This window comes from Canis aureus, chromosome 24, assembly GCF_053574225.1.
Source record: "Canis aureus isolate CA01 chromosome 24, VMU_Caureus_v.1.0, whole genome shotgun sequence".
Classification (NCBI taxonomy): domain Eukaryota; kingdom Metazoa; phylum Chordata; class Mammalia; order Carnivora; family Canidae; genus Canis; species Canis aureus.
The window spans coordinates 19,000,679-19,019,807 of record NC_135634.1 but is presented as its reverse complement, the minus strand read 5'-3'; the positions used below and the strand labels follow the sequence as shown (position 1 = coordinate 19,019,807).

At 35.0% G+C, this 19,129-nt stretch overlaps 1 protein-coding gene across 4 annotated transcripts in view; it reads left to right on the top strand.

Annotated features, from left to right (window-relative positions):
• ZMYM2 (zinc finger MYM-type containing 2) overlaps positions 1-17,434 on the top strand; it is an 85,468-nt gene extending 68,034 nt beyond the window's left edge. For 3 of the 4 annotated variants that reach the window (XM_077868452.1, XM_077868450.1, XM_077868449.1), the window contains 4 exons: positions 2,278-2,392; positions 3,276-3,527; positions 3,800-3,920; positions 5,248-6,117. In XM_077868452.1, the coding sequence (XP_077724578.1) occupies positions 2,278-2,392; positions 3,276-3,527; positions 3,800-3,920; positions 5,248-5,440 (681 nt within the window). In that variant the 3' untranslated portion in view covers positions 5,441-6,117. Of the gene's footprint in view, positions 1-2,277; positions 2,393-3,275; positions 3,528-3,799; positions 3,921-5,247; positions 6,118-16,696 lie in introns of those variants that run through there. The other variant, XM_077868451.1, reaches the window with a different exon arrangement.
• Positions 17,435-19,129: the final 1,695 nt, after the last annotated feature.

Genomic DNA, 19,129 nt, shown 5'->3' with positions numbered 1-19,129 from the left:
GTTGAAGATTATTTCAGAATCACTTCCCTCTTTTTTTAATTTTATTATTATGTATGCTGCTCTATGTTAGGAACAAAAAATATAAATTGCTATTCCAAACATGAGGATTTCACTTTTGTGATTGTTTTCTATAATGTACCCTAAATTTGCATTTTAAAAATGTCTAGGGACCCTACTTAAAAAAATATTTATAGGGGTGCCTCATTGGTTAAGTGTACAACTCGTGATTTTAGCTCAGGTCTTGATCTCAGGCTGGTGGGTTTAGGCCCCAACTTGGGCTCCGTGCTAGTTGTGGAGCCTACTTAAAAAACAACAATAAAACTTAAAAAAAATATTTGTAGTCTCATTAAACAGATCAAATTGTGATACTGCATTTTAACCAATTAATGCTACAATAATAACGTTGAGAATTTCCAGATAGCTTAGAAAATAGTTTAATTCCAGTCCTCTGACTAACCTAAAAGCAGAGGAAGCTCTGACGTTGTTACTTCATTGATTGCCAGGCACTTGGTTTGCATCCTATTTGAAAGGCATTAGTTAGGAATTTTTGTTCTGCTATTTTGAAATTATGATGGCCAATCTTCCTTCTGATTAGTAGTACTAATATTAGATCAGATGATGATATGCTAGTCTGATTTTTTTTTTAAAGATTTTATTTATGTATTCATGAGAGACACACAGAGAGAGTCCGAGACATAGGCAGAAGGAGGAGCAAGCTCCCCACAGGGAGCTTGATGTGAGACTCTATCCCAGGACCCCGGGATCATACCTGGAGCCAAAGGCAGACGCTCAACCACTGAGCCACCCAGGTGCCCTGCTGGTCTGATTTTTGATTAGTATATGTATATATCTTCCTTTAATTTTTCATTTATCTGTGTCCTCATGTTTAAAATAGGTGTCTTGAGGCATCTCCCTGCCTCAGTTGAAAGAGTATGCAACTCTTGATCTTGGGGTTATGCGTTTGAGTACCATGTTGGGTGTAGAGATTACTTTAAAAAAAAAAAAAAAAAGGTGTCTTGTAAGTAGCATATTGTTAGGCTTTGCCTTTTTTTTTTTTTTTTTAATCCAGTTGACCAATCTTGTTTTGCTGTGTTTAGACCAACAAGTTTTTTCCCTTTTTAAATAAAGGACCAGAGAGTAAACATTTTATTTGGTCTTTGTGGTCCCACTGGTCTGTGTCATGCACCCATTCAATTTTGCCATTGTAGTATGAAAGCAGACTTGGGCAGTATGCAAATATCAATCTTGTCTGTATTTCAAGAAACCTTTATTGACAGAAATAGGCAGTGGGCCAGATTTGGCTCAAGGACTCTAGTTTGCCACCTGGTTTACCTTTTATACTCAGTGTAATCACATTTTCATTGGATGAAAATCTGTCCTCCTGGTTGTTTTGTATTTGTTCTATCTGTTCTTTGTGGGGTATTTTGTTTTGTTTTTCTTTCTCTGCTCTCCTTTGAATTAGTTATTTTTCTATGATTGTATTTTATCTCCACTACTGGTTTATTTATGCCTTTTTGTAGTGATTGCCCTAGAATTTAATATGCATCTCCAGTTATTTACCCTCCAAATTATTTTATCTCTTTATGTATAATGTATGAACCTTAAAATAGTGTAAGTTTTCCAACTCTTGCCTCCTGTTCTCTGTGCTATTGTCATACATTTTACTTTTACATTATTTTATTTTTAGATTACATTGGAGAGAGACTTTGCAAACTTTAGTGTTTAAATTACTCTTTAACAACCCTCGCTGTTAAGGTTTGTCATAGTAAGTTGTTAGAGTCATTAATTTGTGTGACTCACAGGAGTTAAACAAAGAGAGGCAGTAAGTAAAAAAGCCTTAGCCTGACAAAGATTGCTAGAAGAGATCCTCAGACAGCTACAGAGTAACATTTTATCCCATCTGTACCATTCACAATTTTTCTTTTAATTACTCTTACTGGAAAGTCTAATTTTGTTTTTTCTCCATGTGCTATATAATGAGCATTAGAGCCAGATATTCTGCTTTTATCTGACAGACTGAAGATTTCTCCCAGTTCTTACATTCTGGATTCTTAGATGTGTATTTCAGCTTTGAGTTTTTTAGGCAACAGAGTAATTGGTAACTTTATAATTTTTACATATATAGATAAAGCCAGTAATCTCTCATGTTGCATTACTGTGCCTCTTTTTCATAGACATAAGATTTCTTTCTTTCTTAAGACATAGAGAATATAAGTAATGTATTCACTACTTAAAATTAGTTGGTTTTTCCTTCAAGAAACTTTTTTTTTTTTGTAGTACTTGTGTGGTAGTAATCGAAAAGACAACATATTTATTGATCCAGGATACCAAACATTTGAGCAAGAATTGAATAAAATACTCCGAAGTTGGCAACCCAGCATACTTCCAGATGGTAATACTCTTTTTATTTTTTTAAAAAGATTTGGTAATTTATTTTAGAGAGCACACATGCATGCGAGTTGGAGGAGGGGTCAAAGGGAGAGGGTAAGGGAAAGAGAATCTCCAGTAGATTCTCTGCTGAGTGTGGAGCCCCATGCAGTACTCCGTTTTATGACCCTGAGATCATGACATGAGCTGAAGTCAAGAGTCGAATGCTTAACCAACTAAGCCACCCAGGTGTCCCTGTAATGCCTTTTAAATAAGGCATTCCATTGCTAACTTGCTGCTGGGATTTTTATTTTTACAGGAAGCATATTAGAAATAATTAGGGAATAATTTAAATTAGATGGCATATTTTTCAGTATACCTATTGATGAACTTACTGTTCATCTTTTGTTGAGTTAGAAATGAATGTAGTTGATAACTACTGTTTATGAAGAATTTTGTAATAAATGTGACCCTCTTTCTCTGGAGTAAGACACTGGATGTTTATTTCATAAGGCCTCTAGGGGATAATATTGTAATGTAAATTTTTCTAAGAAATCTGTTTTAGGTGTGTGAAGAAAATATGTTTGTGAATGGAAATCAGCGATCTTTTTTCAGGAATTCTACAGGTTTAAATTCCTTTCTGACCTTCTGTGCTTGTCCTACAGAAGAACAGAAGCAAACATCTAGCCCCTTACTCCAGAGATGCTTGTTCCATAGTCTAGTGTGTCTCCCCTAGCCTCTTTTTTTAAAGAGCTGCATAGGGAATTCTGAAATTCATTCCAGTTTTGACCTGGTGTGAATGGAGGATTGGAATAAGTTTGTTCTTGAATTAACTTTATTTTTTAGATGATTAAATTAAAATTGTTTTATTTATTGTAATTCTTTAAAAATGTTTCTCTTTATTTAAGGGTCAATTTTTTCTCGAGTTGAAGAAGATTATCTCTGGAGGATAAAACAGCTAGGATCACACTCTCCTGTAGCTCTTCTGAATACCCTGTTCTACTTTAACACTAAGTATTTTGGCCTGAAAACAGTGGAACAACACTTAAGACTTTCCTTTGGCACTGTATTTAGGCACTGGAAAAAAAATCCTTTAACAATGGAAAACAAAGCATGTCTTCGATACCAAGTGTCTTCCTTATGTGGAACAGATAATGAAGGTAGTGTAACATTTTTATTTTCAGGTCGTCTGTGGCAAGGATAGCCAAACTTAGCCTTACTTAATAAAGACTACCTTAGGTCACTTGTCAGGAATCTAAGGACTGCTATTTTCATGAAGTAAGACAACTTCTTAAAACATCTTAGTTCATTCTGTTAGAAAAATTGTGAGTTACCAGAAGCCACATATTTGGTATAGTAGATACTAGGAGTGAATAGTATATCCTTTCTTCAAGATTGGTCTTAGGAGTTTATGTTATTTTTATTTTTTAAGATAAAATTACTACTGGAAAAAGAAAACATGAAGATGATGAGCCAGTATTTGAACAAATTGAAAATACAGCCAATCCGTCTAGATGTCCTGTGAAAATGTTTGAATGCTACTTGTCTAAAAGGTAAGTGTTAATGATATTTAATTTTTCAAATGGTAGTATGGGTTAGTTGCCTTGAATTTAACATTACAAAGTGACCTTTTTTTCACTGATCTTTTTTTAGGTTTTTCTCTCTCTCCTCATGCCTAATGTTTGTAGTCTCATTATTATAAAATACCCAGCTTATACTTTAGGATTAGAGCTTATGTTAAGAAATTGTCATCTTTTAAACTACAGTAATACCAATGATTATATTATATATAAATGCATAGGGCACAAACTGTTTTTGTAAAGGATTAGATAGTAAATGTTTTCAGCTTTTTTGGGTTATAGAGTCTCTGCTGCAGCTCTTCTGTTATTATAGCCAGAAAGCAGCCATATACTATATGTCAATAATACTATTATATATTTTAAATTTATTTATAGTATATAGTTTTATTGTGTTATAAAATTTAACACAAACAAGTGATAGGCTATAATTTGCCCACTCCCCTGATGGAAAGGTATGTTCAAAGGTAGAATGGAGATGAAAATGAAGTACTTTACATTTAAGAGAAAACAATCCCTTAAGGTTGGAAAGATATAGTGTTGAAAAATATAGTAGTTTTACTACTACCACTGCCCGCCCCCCAATCTAATAAGAACAGACATTTTCGAAAATTTTAAACCAGTGAATTTATGGTTTACAGATCATAAATTATTTTATGCTTGTCCGTTGCTTTATATATGTACTCTTTAATTTTCAAAGAGTTGAAAGTATATTTCAATATACTTATGAATTAAGTATATTTTCTTATGTAAAGTTTTATAAGTTATGATGAGGTCCCCAGGTTAGTTCTTAAGAACTCATAAAAGTAATGGTGTCATCTATAGATTAGAAACTCCTATCTTACTATTATCTTGTTGGTATTTTAAAAGTTAAAATTTCTTTTGTAAAATGCTATTGGGTAATTTTATTTTATGAGCGACTGTATTTCATCAATTTTAAGACACATTTTTCAGATTTTACTATTTCTGAAACTGGGATGCATGTTATATTTACATTTTAAAATTGTAATTGGCAACATTTTACTGGTTGAGTGGCAGTTTTAAAGTAATGATTAAAAATATTGTTTCTATTGTTTTGGATTCAGTGAAATACAGAATTTAAGTTATGGTGGGAAAATAATCTTTCATCAAGAAATTAACTTCCAATATATCTTAATGATAGAATATTTAATGTAAGTAATGAGACGTGGTCTGACCACATGATACGGTTAATAGTAATGGAATTATTCTTGGAAGGAAAAAAGAAAGTTTGGGGGAGTTTTGTGTATATACTGTGAAATTGACTTTTTCCTTTCTCCCAAAGTCCACAGAATCTTAATCAGAGAATGGATGTTTTTTATTTGCAACCAGAATGCTCTAGTTCTACAGATAGTCCTGTCTGGTACACATCTACTTCACTGGACCGAAACACCTTGGAAAATATGCTTGTACGGGTTCTTTTAGTAAAAGATATTTATGATAAAGACAATTATGAACTGGATGAAGACACAGACTAAAAAGGAACATTTCAGAAGCAATCGGGATAAAACAGCATTAGATAGTCATGCTGCTAGATCTTTATTATGGAAAACATTTCAAGTTTACTCCTTCTGTTTTGAGTTTTGTAGCAGTGTACCCACACTGGGTATTACCATGTAAATAATCTGTGAGTGAAAGTTGCCATTATTCTATGTAGTGGTTTTAGGATACTTAACAAATACATTCAAATTCTTTTTTTATTATTTATTTGATTAGGTATGTTTGTAACTTTTTACATTACAAAATACGAATGAGAATGTGCCATGTATAATTTTTTTCTTGTAGTAAGAAACATCCATATTGCACAACTCTACTGTTGCAAAGCTTCCCTGAAAGGAGGCTCTTTTACTGGGTTCTTGACCAGATGGTTGTGTATGGGTAGCACTACTAAAAGTTTAGAACTTGCAGTGTCTTTCAGAATTTTTAAAATAAACTGTAAACTAATAGGCTGGGTTTTTTGTTTTGTTTTTTGGGGGTTTTGTTTGTTTTGTTTTATGTTTCAGTTACTGAAGCCTTACAAGGTTGTGTAGAGAGATACCATCTTCTGTACCAAAAATAGACAAGAGAATGCTGTCAATATTGGTGTACTGTAATGTGAATCTATACTGGTGAAAACAACTTTTTGTTCCCCTTATTAAAACCTTAGTGTCCTTTTCTCATTTGTGGCTTTCTGCATCACCCCAGTCAACAATAAAAAAAAAATATATATATATATATATGTATGTATATATATGTATGTATATATGTGTGTGTATATATATATATATATATATATGAAGAATGATGTTGAAAACATGATCATTGAGACATTTTCTTTGTAAAAATGTCCAATGAAACTACAGAATTCTGTTTTCTATGCCAACCATAAGTATCCAAAATCCCATTCATTTATAGAAGTTTGATTTTTTCTTTTCCCCCTCCCCTTAAAAATAGAGATCATGTTGCAGTATCTGAGTAGTACTCTAAAAACTTTACCAATTTTATTAGAAATTTTGTATTGCCTTCAAATATGACTGATGCATATGTTGGATAAAATTATTTTTAGAAATGCCACTCCCAAAATAGTTGTTATAGAAAGTCAAGCTAGTTTAAATAAGATAGTATCACATTTTACTATGAAGATTACCAGTGTAGTAATTCTGATATTTCAGATGATTGAAGAAGAAAAAGAAACTGATGGATAAGATAAAGTCTATCTCGAAGGAAGTCACATTTGATGTTAGATTGTTTGGCTTTTAAAATTTAATTACTTCTTATAGAAGATTGCATTAAAAAACTTTGTGCTTCTGCATAGCAATTTATCCGTTGCAGACCTTTTCTTTTAGAACAAGGAAGTTTACTTAAAATCCTACTTTATAAAGACTAAGCAAAATGCTAGCTGCAAATTATTATAAAGAAATCATTTGGCTGAAATCCTAGAGCATGTGTGTAATCATATTGTCTTGTTTCTGATTCTTGACTCATCATGGTGACATTAGTTTTTTAAAATTGTTGGGGGGAATTTGGGCTATTTTCCACAGTGGTTAGGCAATGTCTACATGTCCCTTAGATATTTCTCTCTTGCTTAGGATAAATATTAGCATTCAGAAGAAATTTTCTCAATCATGATATGGAAAATTTCACAAGTGTAATCACTGTATATTTAAGCAATAATTATCAGAAATGTTTTTGGCATAAAATTACTTTATAATGTTCTAACTTGTTTTATAAGTTTGAATAACATTTCTGTCCCTTAATTTTATATTTGTTGATTTGATAATCAGACTGACAGTAGCAAATCTGATATTAGTTTACTAAAATAGATTGCTCATTGTTTAATGAAGAAAGGTGGGTAACGTATTTAAAATATATACTACAAAAATTTTCCTCATACTTACCTTTTTCCGGAAGTACTTCAAGCACTTTTCCTATAAATGCATATTGTTGATTAAAAGGCGGTTAATCCTAACCATCTTTTATTCTTCAAAGTGGTGCTATATTCCATCAAGCAATAATGTTTGCCCCAAATGTCACTTAATGTTTATTCTACCAAATACCATACATTCTGCCATGGTACTACTATTAAGCACCTTGTCTTGCTATTTACATTTCCTTTATTGTACAGTTTAGCTTTTCTAAACAAATGTCTACATAATTTTGATCTTAACATGATTGAGGATTTAGAGCTCTTGTTTTTGTCTTGAATGCAATCCAAGGATTGATTAACTTGACTCTCAGGGGGAAAAGAAAAAAAAACTTTATAAGAATTGTCTGTTCTGTGAAACTTATTTCACCTAGAATACATTTATTTCATTGGTTCCTGAATGTCCTTAATTTGTGTGGTCGTAGCTGACTGCTGACAAAGAGGACAGTTAAATGGTAGCAGTTTCTTTTTGCTTCCAAGTGATTTCTGATGATAGCATCCTGTAAATATAACTTTATTGTCTTTAGATGTCTATTGGAGATGCTATATTTTTTGTTCTGAAGATTTTGCCATTTAAAATGAATCAGAGTTTTTATTCATACTGAGAAGGGTGATTTTCCCATGCAAATTGAATCTTCATTAACACAATTTTTGGGTTTTAAACTGTATTAGGTAATATAAGACATTAAAGGATTTTTCTAGGCAAGAAGTTCAACTTTTTTTTTTTCTTTTTTGGCCATAAAAAGACTTCTATTAAAAAAAAAAACCAAAAAAATACTTCTATTACACAAGTTGTTACCAGTGTGTTAAACATAACTGAGATAGGGAGAAGATGCATATTGTACTGCGCATTCAAACTTTTGTCACTGTTTTTCTCATGGACTTTCCCTATGTCCTGGCCAATTTGGAGTGGGGTAACTCATTTTTGGGACAATTTGAAAATGGGATAACGTGCTTATGCATAGTATTAAGGATTACAGTAATGGAGAAGTCCTAAAACTGCGAATTTTTGGTTTGTACTACTCTTATGTGGGTTCATTGAATCCGAGATCTTAAATATTTTGCAGTCTTAAATCACTATAAAAATTTACACTTATTTTGCCAGTTATTTCCAAAATGTACTGTTATACATATGTCACTTAATGTTCTAAGTTAACACTGACTGTAGGATAATGTCCTTGTTCCCCTCATACAAAATAGTCATGAAAGTGTACATGAAAATATTTTTAAAGAATAAATTTCTTTAACTAAATTATAATACTTTTGGATTTCCCCCCTTAATAAGCCCCTTGCTCATTTTTAGAGAAATTCTTTGATTCAGTTAGTCCATTTTACTGTGTTCTTAGGAGTGGACCCTTTGTAATGCTGTTTTCCAGTGTTAAGTTTTTTTTGTTGTTTTTGGGTTTATCATACTTGAAAATAATACTAACAAAAATCTGATATATTTAGAAGTTGATGTCCAGAACAGGTTAACTGCATCAGTCTGGGTCTGAGAATAGAAACATCTAAAGTGTGGTGTCTCAATTTGTATTATTATTTTTTTTTCTTAGAAGCTAGATGATAGAGGGACTCCCAAAATAAGTTACTGTGATTCCTTGCCTTATAAGGAACCGGACAAAAGAAAGTTGTTTCTTAAAATCTGGGCAGATAGTGTCTTAAGTAATTATTGAATTAAGCTCATGAATTTAGGCCTTTTGAGAAAAAAGAACCAAAGAGAAACTAAGATTTAATCTGTAAATACAGAATTAGACATAGAACCAAAGAGAGGGTCACAGACCATTTGTGTCTACCGTTGGAGATCTTTCTATCATTGAAGGAAGGCAGGTGTAAATCCTAATTGAGTATATTTTATTTTCTGTTGTAGTACAGTGGAAAGAAAAATTACAGCTCTTTCTGGGACTTCCAACCACGTACTTTATTCTGTTTGGGCCTTGATTTCTAGATCTGTAAAATGAATTGATTTCTGATTCTGGAATTTCAAATTAAGCACAGTTGATACTAGGCTTAAGAGGCTTAGTAGTAAATCCTACAGATTTATGTGTGAAGCCTTATGATTTATTTTAGACACATTTTCTTGGAAAGGGGAAAGATCTTTCCTAAAATAGCCTTAACACAGAAAGTATTAGTCCTGGTTTTTTATAAGTCCTATTCAGATAACTCCTCAGAAGTAAATTCAGCACATGAAAATTTATTATTATAAAACTTAACAGCCTGTCTTTGTTACATATTTCCTCTGTGCCAAAGAACTGTTGCTAACCATGGTAGTTAAGGAGGAAGAGAAAAAGATTAAGAAGACAAAAGTGTTGCAGTTACGGGCTGTAAACAAGATATACTGTTCTATGTACATTTAACTACTAGAGAACATCGGATATATTCATGATAGTTTACAACAGAGAAGATGGTGTATACTCATAAATACCCTAAAAGGCTTTTTGGTCTAGAGTAGGTTTCACAGAATTGCCACCACCTGTTGATTATATAAAATATTAGATTCCTATAACCTGGCTTATAATGCTTTTAGCTCCATTAAAAATGGTCAGTGGCACAATTTCTGACTCTTGATGGCTCCCTTTTGATGGCATCAGATTCATCTCTGGCTTTCAGACTGACCCATTACAAGAGTAGTTAAAAATAGCACCCAAAGGGGGGCACCTAGGTGGCTCAGTCAGTTATGTGTCTGCCTTTGGCTCAGGTCCTGGGGTAGAGCCCCATGTTAGCGGGGAGCAGGGAGCCTGCTTCTCTCTCTCTCTCTCAAATAAGTAAAAAAAAAAAAAAAAAAAAAAAAAAAATCAGCCAAAGAGGTAGGTAGCTTAGAGTACCCTCATCATGCATCCCAGAGGATTCTAAAAGGCATTAAACTAACATTGAATCAAGGTGAGTAATTCAACTTCTGGGTTATATAGTATGGATGGAACATACAAGGTGCAATATATTAAAGATATTTTTAAAGACTTTATACACTAAGAATTTTTTTCGTAGTAAATGCTTTTGAAGATAGAACCTCTCAAATATTTTCTAAATCATGGGTGTACTATTCTTAACACTATAAGAAAGATTAAACCTTTCCATTTGGATTATGTATTTGTAGTTCTAAATTGATGTCAGCAGATGGCAATAGTCTACAGCACAGCGTGCTACTATGAGTAAATAATGATCTTGATCAGAAACCCTTGGGAGATTTAGAATTCAGAATTTTCAAAAAATATATATGCTTGAGGGATGACTGGGTGGCTTAGTGGTTGAGCATCTGCCTTTGGCTCAGGTTGTGATCTGGGGGTCCTGGGATCGAGTCCTGTGTCGAGCTCCCCGTGGGGAGCCTGCTTCTCCCTCTACCTGTCTCTGCTTTTCTCTATGTCTCTCATGAATAAATAAAATCTATCTATCTATACATACATACATACATACATACATACATACATATGTGCCTGTAGTTTACATAATACCTTCGCATTGGGGCTTGGGGCAGTCCTTACGCAGCAGTAAGTCAGATATCCATAGTAACTGGAATAAACTGTACAGCTATATAGAAAGCTTTACATAGTTAAGGTCAGTTTTTGTCACAAACAGGAAAAACTAGATTTTCAGACTTGGATCTTAGAATTTCTAACAAGGAACTGCAGACCTGTAAATAAAAGTAATGTCCTATCTAGTATTTTCCTTCTAATAAAATATCTATTATTTTTTCTCTTTTTGCTTAGTTGTGATAGAGGTAACTGAAGATTTTTTAATAAAATGTATATTAGATTTAAAGAAAAATGCAAGGAGTGCTTAGGCATAAATATAAATGGCACTTCTTAAAATCATTTTTGAATTGTGAAACTTAAAAATAACCACTTTTACTTTCCATTTGCATCTGTATTTGTAGCATAATTCTGTAGAGGTATGATACACATATGAATAGCTGCAGTCATATCATGAAGCCAGTCATTTATTCATTCAACAGATATTTGGGTGATTATTCTTTCAGGCACATTAAGCCAGGTACTGAGAACACAACAGAATGTAAGACCCAGCCCCTCCTCCCAAAGACTTGGTCTAGTTGGGGAGAAATATGATCATGTGATGGAATGTCAGAGTAAGTTCGGGTCTCAGGCCTTATTGAGAGCAATCACTTGTATTAGAAAGCAAACTAATATTGTCAAGTTTTTTTTTTATCAATATCCTACTCTTAGCTCATCTCTTTAATTCCTGACTGCGGTTCCAGATTTCTGCATTACTCTATTTTCCACTCTGGAAAGGGAGAGGTGCCAATTACTTTTAGGGTGCAGAAATAGATTCAAATAGAAAAATAGCAGTGAACATCTACCACATTGAAAGCTCTCAAAGGTTATTAGTGTTTTTTAATTGTTTTTATTTATTTTTAACAATTTTATTTATTCATGAGAGACACAGAGGCAGAGAGTAGCAGGCTCCATGCAGGGAGCCTGACGTAGGACTCGATTCCCAAACTCTGGGCCATGTCCTAAGCCAAAGCTGAAGGCAGACGCTCAACAACTGAGCCACCCAGGTTTCCCATCAATTCAGTTTTTAATCACTATGCTACAACAATATATTTCATTAGAATGTAAGCTCATAAAAAAAATAGATTAGAATGTAAGCTTATGAAGTAGGGAGGTTCCCTCCCCCGCCCCCTGCTATATCCCTAGCTCCCAGCAAAGTTTGTGGCATTTGCCACAATGTTGAATGAATTTATGACTGTAAGTACTTAGAAATTCAATAACTTTTAAAATAAAGGAGCCGTTCAAATAGGACCTATGATTCGTGAAGTCACAATTTTTGGTGTGCCTTTGAACACTTGTGTTTCTATGGGTGTGTCTTCAGTTTACTCAGCATATACAATGAATTTCTATAACCTTCCCAGTTAAGAGGGCCAAGGGGATTGGTATATAGGGCTAGATTTGTAGTAGTGTTCAAAATATAGACACTTAAAAATCACGAAATTTATTGTTAAAATGCAGATTTCTGACCTGTCCCCTGGAGATTGATTTAGTAAGATAGACAGTGGGTTACAGAGCTGCATTTTTTAATGCCTGGGTTAAAAACCCAAAGATCTACAATAAAAAAGTTGGCCCCTCCAAATTTTAAAAAATGGAATTGAGTAGGATAGAACACAATAAAGGTGTTTTCCTCATGAAAGTTGTTTTATATTTGGGTATTGGATGACAAATATAAAATACATTTCTTATGGTTTTTAGTCAAATGTTTGAAAGCCCTCCTCTAGGAAACTGCATCTATGGAAGGATTTACTGATAACTGGAGCCTTCCATTTTGTTTTCGAATGTCACTTAATTTTATCCACACAGTTTCAGAGTCGTGAGCTATGGAGGCACATAAAAAGCATGTGCCTCCATTATGAATTTAATGTGGATTATCTGAGATAGACTTATTTCTCTGTTTTCTATAAATTTGAGGCTTTTTGTGTGTGTGTAAAGGGGAATAAGATCAATAGTTATTGGAGTACTTTTTGTTTGATAACCCATAAGGTTTGTTGGTATTATCTACAAAGATCAATAAAGCCTAGGGCCACACAGACAATGCTGGAACTGTGATCCAAATTAAGGTCTATATGGGAAAGTTCATGTGTGCTGCTTAACCTTTTTGCTGTCCATTTACTGTTAACAGACATGAAAGTAGGTAATCCTTTCAGTCAATCCCCGTCATCCATGAACTGCTTTTCAATGATATAACATGTTTATTAGTAAGCATACACCAAGACAAACATTAATAGGTGAGTATGCAGCAAAATTTTGGAAGACAGAAGGCAGATAGCTAAATGGAGATGGGCTTAGCAGAGTCAATAATAGCCACAACTAGAGCACTTAACTCTGCCAGCCCTCATCTGCATATCTGCAGCAGGATGTACCAAAGAGAGAGAGACCGAGACCGACACAACCATGACCAATGCTGCTCTAGTCCATTCATTGTCTCACTCTCCTCGATTACTATTTCCTACCTTTTCCTCTCGTCTCAAAACTCTAACACTTCCCCATCCTTAAGCTTAGGAGTCAACAAACTTTCTGGAAAGTACCAGAGAGTCCATATTTTGGGCAACATGGAAGTTATGTAGATACTTAAATTTTCACAAATTTATTGACAATTCAAAATGTAATAATTGAGTGCAACTTCTAACGTCTATTGAGAAGGATGGAATGCCTTTTGGGGGAGTATCCTTTTGCTTAATTGGTATTTCAAGTTAACATCAAGATCAATTGCAAATGTTCATCTGTTAGATTTTGCACATTTCATCTTTGAAAGTATATTTTTAAATATGTGTTGCCAAATACTGGTATCAATCCATGACTGATTTTGATCAAGCATATTCATCACATAGAAGGCATTTATACAGTTAGGTTCTTTTGATACTTGCCTTTTAGCATGTTATTATGTTGTAGGTTAATTACTTCTGACAATTTGATGGGATCTCTTCAGTTGCACAGTTATAAATGAATTTTGAAATAAGGAAATTTCCATTACACTTGCATTGATCTTTGAAACATACTGGTAGAACTATAGTTTGAACATGGAAGATATATCTATCTGCTGTAAATAGGTGTGGGAATGGAGATGCTTCTTTATTTTTTTATGTTTTATTTTTTTGGAGATGCTTCTTTTAACTACCAACAGCATGAGAATTGTAAGCAGCTTGATGTTACTAGTGATTCAAGCAACATTAGTTGTTGGGAATGACTGCAATATGTTTTTTTTTACTAAGCACTGTTTTGCCTTGTAATTTTAGGTTGAATTTATTAAGAACCCATTATGAAGCCTGCAACAAAAACCAATTTCTAAAGTTACTCTGTTCAATAATAGTGGTTGAATACGGTTCTTTTCATTCAATGTCAATGGCCCTGAACTCAGAACCTCACAATGCTACCTTAGTACTGCTAAGCCACTGGGACTGCTGTGTGATATGGCATGTCAGGATATTCAGCTTCTTAACCTGACCTACTCATGTCCACAAGAATGAATGAAACTAACCCTTGATACTACGGCTTAATTAACACATGATAGATTCAACTAAAAAGTACCTGCTGAGGAACAATACCATGAACAACGATGGGCTTTAAATATTTACATTTCAACTAAGACTTTTTATACGACATATATATTTTTCCACCATTTCTTGCACACATCTTAGATTACTTTTTCATTTTTACTGAATTAGTGTTTTCTCAACTTTGAAAATATTCTTGCCTGTAGTTGTTAACAAACTGTTGAGACTAATTCTTCAGTCCCTTCTAATGACATTGACTCTTTGAAGACAGCTAAGCAGTACTGGTTAAAAATCTTTTGACTCATCAAGAGCTAAGATAAACCACTTAAAATCCTTTACCTTCTTTTTAAAGTTTTAAATGACTTAAAAGGCTAAGCTTATTTTATCTGGATACATTTCTTTGGTTGCTGCAATCAGATAAGATTTAGTTAGCTATTGGTAAATGACTTGCTTGGCTAACAAACGAGCCACTTGGAACTTACTTGGTTGCAGCCTCATGTGAATGTTTTCATTTTTGTGAGGAAATTCTGCTGGACTGAGCTATTCCATTTCAACTTTTCTTATTTTTCTGACCATTGCTTTCCTCTGAATTGGAAATATTGTGATAAATTCTCAGTCTGGTAATGCTGTTCTTTTAGCATATCTATAATGTCGTTGAATAAAAAGACAATGCTACCTAGTTTGATAAGAATAATGTACATGCCACTGTGCTTTGGGAGTGTGACATTCAAGAGACATTTTATTTTGACATGGATTTGCAATGGTAAAAAGAAAAAAAACAATTAAGTGATGGTGTATGGCAATATACATGGCACTTGAGACACTGTCATGACTAAGTCACTGAGTAGCAGCCCGAATCTAGTAGAGCACCACATACTACTCTGTTGCAACTAAACTGTGCCCTGATAATGCAGAAGCAGCCATAAAAATATGTAGATGAAAAGGCATGACTGCATTCCAATAAAACTTTATTTGTGGACACTGAAATTTTAATTTCATATAGTTTTCATGTGTCACTGAATATTTTAAAATTAATGTTCCAACCATTTAAAAATACAAAACCCATTCTTAGTATGTCATGCAAAAACAGACTGTGGGTAAGGCTTTGCCTGCATGTCTGGATAGGAAGAAAAGTCTGCAAATTTGTCAACCCTTGCTTAAATTGCTTACCTTGATTCCTAATTCAATGAAAATAATTAATGCAATGTTAAAGTAATCAAGAGACTTCCATCCCTCCCACCATCACCTTTACCCACCTAATGTATATGGATTGTTTCCATTAGAATGCAATTTCTTGTTGCTCCCATCTTGAAAAAAAAAAAAAGAAAGAAAGAAAGAAACATCCTAATTTTACTTCCCTCCACCTCATTTCTCCGCTTCTCTTTGTAGCAGAATTCCTCATAATTTCTGTCCTCATGGTCTTTAATTTCTCGTCTCTTGTTTCCTCTTATTTAAGGTTTTTGTCCCCATCATTTCACTAATTGTGCTCACTAATGTCACCCGTGACCCTCTGTGTTGTTAAATCCAATGGCTAATTCTTAGCCATCATACTACTTAGTCTATCAGAAGCATTTAAAACTATAGATCACATCCTTTTTGAAATGCTTTTACAACTTAGTTTCCAGTATTCTACATTGTCCTGATTTTTCTCTGACTTCATATAGTCCTTGGTGTTTTTTGCTACTATCCTCCTTATTCTCTGGTCTCTTAAAGTTGGGTACCAGAGGTCAGTTCTTGGGCCTCTTTAACTTAATCCTTTGGGGTTCTTCTGTGGTCTCAATGGCTTTAAATGCCATTGATAAGCTAAAAATTCCAGTACATGTATAAAATATATACCTCCAATCTGGAGAATAAGCGAATGACTTTATTTCGTTCTAGTGCTTTAACTGCTTTAGTTCAGTTAATACAACTACCCTGTAAGTCAGGACAGAAAACTTTTAAATAGTTAACTAATGGCTTTGTGCTCCTCTTAAGGTTTGTCATATGTTCTGTGAGTTGGGATTTTTGTAACCCTTTAAAAATGTAAAACCAATCTTAGTTCACAGGCCATACAAATACAGGCTGTGGGCCAGATTTCATTTGTGGATTATAGTGTGTTAACCCTTGCTGTAAGCTATTATACGGTACTTGTATCATTCCCATTTTACAGTTGGAGAAACTGAGGTACAAAGAGGCTAAATAACTTGTCCTAGCTCACCAGCTGGTAAGTGATGAAACTAGGGTACCAATAAGCAATCATGGCTCCAGACACTGTGTGCTTATTCACTACACTATAGTGAGTGAGTGAATATGTCTTCAGTAAGATAAGTTAACAAAAAGCTGGTGATTTATTTCCAGAACCTCCAAAAGTCTCAGGAATTGGGGGTACCAGATGCTCTGAAGATAGGATATAGAAGATTGTTTTAAAGTCTGCAAAAGAGGGGTGCTTGGCTGGGTCCATCAGAAGAGCATGCAACTCTTGATCTCGGGGTTGTGGGTTTGAGCCCATGTTGGGTGTAGAAATTACTAAAAATATAAATAAAAGTCTAAAAAGAAGCCATTTAGCCCTCTCCCCATTCTATGCAGCCTTTTCCTCTACCTGTAGAAGTCTGGAGGTTTAGAGGAGAGGGGACAGAAAGACCTGGGACTCAGGAACCAGACACAACTGAGGCAGGAGTGAAAGGCTTTTCTGGAAACAGGAGGATTAAAAGAACAAGTCCTGGCCCTTGGTGCCCGGGATGCTTGAGGCCAGGCTTCTAGCCCATTTGGCAGAAGATCTGAGGATTCCTCTTGGGAAACAACTAGCCCAAGACAAAAGACAGAGATACCTACAGCTGCTGACATCACAATCTGCACAGCGAACTTAGGGTGAACTCCAACAGGCAGGAAACTTACCCACACCCACAGAGGTACCTTTCGGGTGTTTTGTACTTTTAAGAAAAATGGACTAGACATTTGAGGTAAGCTTCAGTGGAAGATGGAGATAAAAATAAAATAAAAAAGGAGGTGGAAGAAAAAGCCACAGTGTAAGAGGCAAAAAAAAAAAAAAAAAAAAACCTCAAAACCAAACCAACCAAAAAACAAAAAAGCCAAAAAGCTTAAGAAGTAATACACAAACACAGGAAGCAATCAGGCTATGAAAAGGGAATATTAAAGACTGGAAAATTTTTAAAAAATGCAATAGCAGAAAATTAAAAAAAAAATGCAATAGCAGAAACAAAAAATTCAGTAGAAAAACTGGATAACAAGGTTGAGAAAAATTGCATAAAGCCGAGAAAAAAGATGAAAAGGGGCAAAGTATGAGAGAGGAAAATATATTGCCTCTCAGTTCTATATCCACCCCTCTTTGTCCTGCTATGTGATCCCGGAGCCCCACTCCATAAACACTTCTTTTGCCAATGTCACAACGTCAAATCTTGTCAGTAGAGGGCGCTGGAGGACATTGCAAGAGGGCTGCCCTTGGATTTCAGGCTTTGGTTTTCTTGTTTTCAGGGCAAGACTGTCAGCACATCTTCAGTGGGCAGCTTCCCAAAGATTCAGCCTAGGGGATTTAACATCAAACAACTATAAGTTCCAGAAAGAGAACAGAGAAAGTACAGGGGTGGTAAATGGCAGAGATGTAATATGGGAAAATTTCCCAGATCCAGAGAACAGGATTACCCAGATTGAAAGGGCACAGCGTGCCCAGAATAATTCAGGCTCGGACCAAGACTCATCATTGTGAAATTTCAAAAATCTGGATAGGAAGAAAAGATCCCAAAGGCTTCCACGGAGGAAGAAAAAAAAATTCAAGAAACAGATTACATGCAAAAGATAAGGAATCAGAATGTCATCAGGATTTTTTTAAATTTTTATTTATTTATGATAGTCACAGAGAGAGAGAGAGAGAGAGAGAGGCAGAGACACAGGCAGAGGGAGAAGCAGGCTCCATGCACCGGGAGCCCGACGTGGGATTCGATCCCGGGTCTCCAGGATCACGCCCTGGGCCAAAGGCAGGCGCCAAACCGCTGCGCCACCCAGGGATCCCCTGTCATCAGGATTTTTAACAGCAGTGCTAGAAGTTAAAAAATAATGGTGCAATGCCTTTAAAATTCTGAGGAAAAATGAGTTTAGAATTCTATAGCTGGCTAAACTATCAGGTAGACTAAGGACATTTTCAGGATGCATATTCTCAGGAAGTTTACCTCTCTTAGGTAAAACTTTGTCAAGAAGTGACACTTCCACCAAAATGAGATTGTAAATGGAGAGGAAGATATGGATCCAGGAGATAGGAGATCCAACCCAGATGTGAGGCAATGAAGGGTAGTGAAGAGGGTTGCAGGGTCACTGTTTCATAAACATGGTATTACCTGTCTGCTCCACATTCACCCCTCTTTGCCCTACTTTGTGATATTGGAGCTGGACTCTATATAAATATTTCCTTTGGCGATGTTGCAACATCAAACCTTGTCTAATAAAGGGCACTGGTGGACCTTGCAAGAGGAAGGGGCATTTCTTGGATTTTGGAATTTGGTTTCCTCATTTTCACGCTAAGGCTGCCAACAGATTCTCAGTGGGCAGCTTCCCAGTGAGATTCCCTGGCACCTTAGTGGTGAGTACCTGGGTATCAGCCCAGCCTCGGCACATGATCGCACTTTTGTGCACAGCCACACCCTCTCCACCTTAGGGAGAGGGCTCTTCTGAACTGGCCCTTCTGTGGGCACTCTCGTCCATCCTAGAGATACTAGTTTCTCTGTGCACCTGATATATCTTTATTCTTTAGGGTTCTCTTTCAATCATTTTCCTAATTGC